Source organism: Momordica charantia (genome assembly GCF_013281855.1).
Source record: "Momordica charantia cultivar OHB3-1 chromosome 8 unlocalized genomic scaffold, Mcharantia_2.0 BLBB01000008.1, whole genome shotgun sequence".
NCBI classification, from domain to species: Eukaryota; Viridiplantae; Streptophyta; class Magnoliopsida; order Cucurbitales; family Cucurbitaceae; genus Momordica; species Momordica charantia.
In genome coordinates this window covers 4,073,329-4,081,420 of record NW_028275166.1, presented here as the reverse complement: position 1 = coordinate 4,081,420, position 8,092 = coordinate 4,073,329, and the positions used below count along the sequence as shown (strand labels likewise).

At 28.8% G+C, this 8,092-nt stretch overlaps 1 protein-coding gene and 1 non-coding gene across 2 annotated transcripts; both read right to left on the bottom strand.

Annotated features, from left to right (window-relative positions):
- Positions 1-4,071: 4,071 nt before the first annotated feature.
- On the bottom strand, positions 4,072-4,174 carry LOC148209398 (U6 spliceosomal RNA). The gene has a single exon (XR_015793351.1). It is a non-coding gene; the product is annotated as a U6 spliceosomal RNA (small nuclear RNA).
- Positions 4,175-6,199: 2,025 nt separating this feature from the next.
- Positions 6,200-6,865, bottom strand: LOC111005046 (LOB domain-containing protein 25-like). The gene has a single exon (XM_022276394.2). The coding sequence runs from the start codon at positions 6,863-6,865 to the stop codon at positions 6,200-6,202; it is 666 nt and encodes a 221-aa protein (XP_022132086.1).
- Positions 6,866-8,092: the final 1,227 nt, after the last annotated feature.

Sequence of the window (8,092 nt, the reverse complement as noted above, 5' to 3'; positions counted from 1 at the left end):
CCTTATAGTGTCGACACTCTCCATCCCCCTTCTTTTGCATTCTTTTTCCTTATTCCTTCTATGCCCTTCCCCTTCCCCTTCCCCTTCCCCTTCCCCTTTGAAATCAAATCGGCACTCACTCTCACGTTCACCTCTTACCATACCATTTGGTAAAATATGTATTTTTGTACAAAAAAGTAAAAAACTTACGTGTTTATTAAATCATAACTCACCCAATAAATGCATAGAGAGTAAATGATATTATATTTTCTAACTTATGAAATTAATTAATACTTAATTTTAAATTTTCTATATGGTTAAAACATTAGTTTGGTGTTTCTACCTTGATTGTTGTTTATTTTAATCGCTCTACTTTCAAAATATTCATTTTGCTCCCTGTCTTTTTAAAGGTGACCATTTTGGATCGTTCATCCGGAATAGGGCTAGGTTATATACATATGAGAAGGGGTCATCCGAGCGTATTTAAATAGATACTATGTTTACACATGGATCCCTACGTCCTTACATTTCATTTAATCTTTTTTTTTTCTATCACAATTTCAATACGACACTTGAAAGGTTTACACTAAAAGTTTCCAATATCTGTAAAATATGTAATAAATTTTTGTAAAAAGTGACTAAAATTTTCATTTTTTAGTGTAAAGTAAAGTAAATGATCACTATAGGAACTAAAATGAATATTTTCAGAGTAGAAAGCTAAAATGAACTAAAGGAAAAAAAATTATTTCATTTTCAAATTAATTAATAAAAGTACGTGTATGATTTTTATTTTAGACTTAGTCATATTAAAACATCATATATAGATGACATATAATCTAGAGCATGTATTTTGTCTCAAGTTAATATCAAAATATTTTGTAACTAAATAATTTGAAATTTTGTTCCAATTTATTGTGAAGGGTTGATTGAGTCTAGAATAAATGGAATGGGTGAATATAAGAAAAAAATTGAAGATACAGAATATAAAAGTTATAAAATAACAAATTCAAAGTGAAGTAGAATATTGTAGAAGAGTTTAATAGTTCATAAAAGGATTTAGGAAAATGAATTCCACAACTCAAACGGAGACTATCCAATCCCATGCTATACATATTTTGATTAATTGCCATAAAGATGCATAAAATTAAATTAAATTAAAATTAACCAAAATTTTTAATTAAAAATTCATGCTTTTATTTATTTGAGAAAAAATGTCTGATGTAGTCACGTGGGATGGATGAAGTCCAAATGACACCATAATGTTGTTAAAACCCTTTTAACATAACTAAAACATAATTATTGTTATAATTATTTTTAGTAAAAAAACTATTATCAATTCAACACTACTAATTTTTTTGACGGTGAATTCAACACTACTATTATCTTAATAAAAAACTTAAAATTAAGTTATAAATTTGGTTCATAAACTTAGTATCTATTAAATTCTTAAACTTTCAATTTTATATCTAATAATTTTATGGATTTAAAAAAAATATCAATGAAAAATTAATTTGTTATATTCTTAAACCTCTATGATAAACCTAATTATAAATAGGTATAATTTTGAACAAATTTTTGTTACGAATAATTTTTTTTTCCCTCTAATTACCCCCTCATCCCAATTTATAGATAAATGATTTAGATTCATATCAAGATCCAGAATTTGAATGCGAATCAAATCCCATCTCCAAATATAATTTTAAGATTTTGATTCAAATCAAAATCCAAAATTAAAGATTAGACAAATCTTAAATTTTAAATTTAGATTTAAATAAAATTATCATGATTTTTTTTAATTTGAAATTTAAAATCATCCAATAATTATTTATTTCAACACTATTATTTCATTGTGCAGATAATAACAAAATCTCAAATTTTCAAACCATACCTTAATAATTAAATTACAAGTTTTAGAGGTGAGCAAAACTTATTGTCGGTGGATTTGGTTGGATATGTTATTTCGGATCATAATCCACCTAAAATGTTAAACATAATATACAAAATAAAAGATAAAATATAAAATAATATCATTAGATGCGCTGCAGTCTGCCTGAAAAAACCAGCATCTCTCTAATTTTTAAATTTTTCAACAGTTTCTTGCCCCTCTCAACCCTCTCCTTTCTTTTATTCTCACAGTTTTCATTTCCCCATCTCACTTTCTTTCTTATGGGAAAGTCAATTTAGAAAGAGATGAAAAGATATATAAGAAATTGAGAACATGAAACCATGGTGGCCGTTGGTGCTTCTCCCCTTTTTTTCTTTCTTTCTTTTTCCATCTGTCTTCCTCTTTATCTTCCCTTTTTCTCTCCCTCGGCCTCTGTTGTTCTTTCTGTTTCTCGTCCCCACTCCTCCATCTCAAAATCGATCGACTGTAGGTATAGTCGATGGTCGGCATCGGTTGGGGCCTAAAACCGACTCCGACTGACCAATGACCACTCCTAACAAATTTAGTTTTTTGAACTTCAAAAATTATCTTCAAACTCTTTAATTAAACTTTCAATTTTATGTCTATTAGGTCCATGAATTTTAAAAAATATAGAATTTGTTAGAGATTATTAGACTCAAAATTAAAGCTAAAAAACTTATTAGACATTTTTAAAGTTAAAAAATTTATACACAGAACCCAGCTTAATTATTTTGTTGAAATTCATGCTATACTAATCCGTATTATTGAATTTTTAATTTTTCTGTCTAATAGGAACTTTAAAAAATGTCTAACAGATCATTGATTGATCTTTCAATTTTGTGTCTAATAAACCTATAAATCTTTGTAACTCATAGATTTTTAATCTAATCAATATTTTAAAAATTCATAGGCTTATTAGACGAGAGATTGGTTAATAATTTTAAACAGTTGAATATTTAGGGAGTGAATATAATTAATATTGATGGCTTTATGACGTGGAGGATTTGTAGAGACTTAAATTTCGGGCTCATAAAATCAACGGGAGGATGTAAGTTTCGTTAGAAGTTGTGATTTTTTATGCCTTTTCCAACCGTATTATTATATACATTTTGCTTTATCTTGTTGTTTAATTATTAGTTTAGTCAATGTAATCATCTATATTAATTATGAATAGATTTTTCTTTGACAAATTATAAGATATTTTTGTACTTAAAAAAACAATTATAAGATAATCAGTATGACATATTGTGTATAATCTATACCTGACAGAAAGGCCGGCAAAGAAGGTAGTAGGAGAACTAATAAGAAATTCAATAACATAATTAAAGTAGAAGACAAAAATGATAAGTAATTAAAATTCTAATCATTAGACAAAAGAATAAGATACCTTAATTGCTACGTTATGATTGTAATGATATTTCCGTTTTCATTTCTCTTTTTCAATTTTATTAAAAAAAATTAAGTATTTGACAATTATTTACATTTTGTTAAAACATTACCAAAATTGTATAAAAATTTTGGAAACATTAAAAACATTTGCAATTTATTTTAACATTCTTCTATCTTGGACGTTGGGACCACGTAATTCAATTTCTTTTTAGTAAAAAGAAAAAGAAACAAACAAGAAATTACCAATCGGGTCAAAAATAATTAAAATTTTTATGACTTCTTTAGAAAAAAAAAATAAAAGATGAAAATCGGAAGGAATTTTTTAAAAATCTAAACGTTTGGATATTGCAGAAATATATAAAATTAAAATCTTGCAGATTCTATTTCTATCTACTCGTCATTTACATATTTATTCCTCATGTAACATAATTTATGTAGACTAGTTTAAAAAACTTCCAGACTCTCAAACTTTCTAAAAATATACACAATTATCATAATTAATTCCAAATTATTGCCAGTTTTCTTTATTTAGTTGAGACAGTCACTTAATATTATCTCATTAAACATGGATTTTTTAGTCTCATTTGTTTATCTAAGGGTATATAAATCAATAAATTAGATAGCTAAAAAGAAAGTTGCCAATCACAATAACGTTTTTACCTTCTTGTCCCTTCGTTGGTGGCCTGCCGAACTTCTGAATGTAAGCAACTGAGGAGGGGTATAATTGTAAGACACACGTTGGAATCGAGGGACATGTTCGTAAATACAAAGTTGGATTGCAGGGGTAAAATAGGGAAAAAAATTTGGACCATTTCTCGATTTGTGCGTGTCATCCTTGCGCAGGGGCCATGCTAATCTTCTCTGTATCGTTCCAATTTTATCGGATGTCCCCGAAGGGACGTTTATGGAGGGATGGGCTTGTATCTATAAAGCATAAAATGGGATGAAAACTTATCGATGTGGGACAAATGGGCGCTGAACGACAGCTGACTGCGCATCCGACAGGTATTTGAAATTTTGAATGACAGGTCGACATATCGGAAATGAAGCTCGTTGGAAAGTGTGCTGACCGTGTACCTTTCGTTTACATTCTTTGTTTATTATTAAATAATTGTGCTTACTATTTTTTTTCATTTATTTTTGTACTGACGTCAATAAAATATTAAAAACTACAACTATTTATTGAAACAGAATAGTAAAAAAACAAATAATTAAGATGAATATGGAAATCAAATTTGTTGGTAAAATAATGGTGGTAGAAAACTCCAGGCTTTTTTTTAGTACTCAGTTTATAGTTTTAGAAAGTGGGAAAGTTATAAAAAAATTTAAATTCAAATTTAATTATAAAATTCTATAATTAATTATAATTAAGGATAAAAATATTTTAAATAAGGAAATAACAAAAATTTGTATATTCAAACTTTTTAAATTCTATACTTTTATCAACTCAACGGTGCCTTTAAAGCTAATTTTCCAACAATTATATGTTACTTAATAAAAATCTTATTGAATTTTTAGTTTAATTTTTAGCATGATAAACTTATTAATTAAAAAAATAGAATACATTATTCATTATCATATGATATTTAGTTGTATATTTAATTAATAAATAGAATACATTATTATATTAGAAACTAATCTCATTTTAGACTACTTTTCTAACCTTCATTTTGATTCTATTTTGAACTCATTTTATTAATTTCAATGAGTCATAATCAATTTATAATAACATGATAAATATATTTTAGAACTTAAATTAAATATATTATTAATTAGTTATTGATGATATTTTTAAAAAATTTATAACCAGATTGATAAAAGAATTTTCTTGACATCACTCGAGATACTCAATATGTTAGGCCATTGTATTGTGTGATATGACACTATTAAATATATAAAATTATTTTAAAAAGTCAAGAGACAAAAAGAGTAAACTAAATGTTCATAGGAATAGAAAGATTCTAATAACTTTTGAATTCTATTATTAATTACAATTAAATGTAAAATAATAAATTGTTAGAAATATATTAGCCAATATCATAACTTTTACATTTCCTTATAAATTAAAATTATTAAAAACCAAAAATGGCATTGTTAGTAAATTTAAAATTTGATAAAAGGACATGAACGATAAAGAAAAATGTGTGTTTTTTTTTTTCAAAACTGTATCTTTTTAACGTATTATATGTTATAGTTATAGATGTTTCTTCTAATTCAAAATTTTATAATTCTTTGAACCTAATTTAAATTTTTCTCTCCATTCATAACTTCCCGAACTCACACCTCTAATTTGTGAGTCAATTATCTGTAGAAAGTTTAATTCTCCCACCTCCATTTTTATACTTAAAAAAAATATTATTGGGAGAATTTATTAAAACAAAATTGTTTGGACGGCATATTGAATATTTTTAAATGATCATAAAATTGGATTTAATTTTTTAGCCCATTTTTCAATATCTACAATCTTTCGAGAATTTTCAATATGTCGTATTTTGTTTATTAATGTGTTATACCCTTATTTAGATAGAAACATGAAATTTCGACAGGATGGAGATTAAAGCGCTGATTTTTTTTAATGAAGGATCCATTTAATTATATTCAGATCGGCCAAAAAAAAAAAAAATGGCAACATTGAATTTCCAATGTCTCACTTGAATTAGTTCTAATTTAAAAATAAAAAGCAATGACACATCTAAGTTAATATACTAAAGGCAAAAGAACCAAATATGTACAAATCCAAAATATCAAAAGTAAATAAAGTTAACCTAAATTAATTTGTAATTAATCTGTTTTTTAGGGCAATCTTCCCCAAACAGCACCATGTTACATAATTCTAATGATCTTCAACTATTTTTCTAATTTTCTTCTTCAAGACCTAAAATTATAATCTGAATCGAAACTACATTGAACCAATTTTCCAATTACTTACCGTGATCGGCATGATAAAGAAGCTCCATTCTCCTCCTTAATCCGCCGCCCACCTCCCTTCAAATTGCAGAATTCTTTTCGAAACCGATCCTCACAGTTCCCCAAATCGATCGTCGTCGTCCCACCGCAATCGAGCAGGAGGGAAGAAAAGCACGGCTTACTGTCGAAATTGAATCCGTGGATCAATTGCGGATGAACCGCGCCGCCGTACGAACTACTCATCGGATCCATCGCCACCGCTGCCGTCTCTCGGAAAATGCAGAGCTGACGAAGCACGAGGTTTTGCTGAGCCTCCAAAAACGTGATTTCGCTCTGCAATTCGGCGATTATCTTGTAGCATCCACCGGCGAGATCGTCGGCGCGACAATTGGCCTCGAAAATCATGCACTCGGCCGCCGCGGCTCTGTTCGAAGGCTCGACATCGCGTAGGGTTTTGAGGACGTTCTTTACGCCGAACAATCTGCGGACGTTCTGAAAATTTTTAGGACGATCTGCCGGAAAATACGGAGCCAGAGGACAATCCGGCGAGCATTTTCTTCGCTGAAATTTACACGCCGCGCACGCTTGCGCCGCCGCCGCCGCCGCCGCCGTCTCCGTCGGACTGTGTTGGATTGGCCATCCGTCTTCCGCGATTTGGCCGCAGTTTTCAGCGATATTCTTCATTGGAGCGCCAAATTGGGCGTATCCACCGTACGAATCTCTGTAGAAAAGATGAAAAGTCGGCGCAAAGAGAGAGGAGGAAGACGATGTGCAGAGAAAAAGACGTAACTGACGCTCCTTAGTGGTGAGTTTTCGCTAATTATTAGGGATACAAATATTTTCCATATTCAAAATCAAAATCAAATCAAATTAATTAAAATTAAAATTATGCTTTTCCAAACAATATCTGTTAAATTTTAAAATAAAAACTACTCTTTTCAAAATTTTAGATTTGGATCACCAATTATATATTTTAAAAGCTTTACTTACAGGTTCTAATGAATTAATTTTATTATTATTTGGTTTTTTCTTTTTGAATTTCAAAAATTAGAATGGAGAGTATATTAGGTTAATTTTGATTGTATGAATTTTCCTTGTGGAAATAATTTTATGAATTCTATTTGAGTAACGATTTTTCTTTTTTTTTTTTTAAATCATTTGATATACGATTTTAAATCTTGAAGTTAACTATCACAGGCATTATAGTAATCTTCCGTTTGAATTGTAATATATCTTTTAAAAATAATGTGAATCAAATTTTTAAAAATTGGATGAATGATATGAAGATTTTATTGTAGTTTTGATTATCTTACCAACTTCAAAGTTTGAATTTAGAAAAAGAAAAGTAATTAATTTTGATTAACAAACCATTTCTAGTCAAATTATACTATAGTATCACGTGCTTATTGGCTAGTCAAACTATTACTTATTACATTTACGTCACGAAAATTGAGTGAAATTCCAATTTATGATCCTTTTAGAGAAATAGAGTTACCTTAATCACAACTCATGAAGTATGGATACGACTACACACCAATTTTTTTTTTTTTTAAAAGACATGTTATTTTGTGCATCGGACACATGTCTAAAGCAATGTATCTATATCTGACACGTGTTAGTTAGGCTGTAATGGATTTACATGTGACGATAAACAAATAACACTAATTTGGTTTGTGTTTGGCTCGTGCTATTGGGGCTTCAACCTAACAATTATCTCTGTCTCGTGATAATTACAAAAATCATCACTTTCCCATAGTTATTGCGAGACGTCTTAGTTGATATGTCACTCATCCAACCATATAATCTAAACTATATCTTCACCTTTTTATTTATATATGTTGGACTAAGACTTTGTCAGGATCAACTTTCCTTTTGTCTTATCACAAATGGTTAAGATCATATAACTAGTCA

Excerpts from the sequence above, each read along its gene's own strand:
- LOC111005046 (XM_022276394.2), bottom strand. The coding sequence starts at position 6,865 with ATGAAGAATATCGCTGAAAACTGCGGCCAAATCGCGGAAGACGGATGG.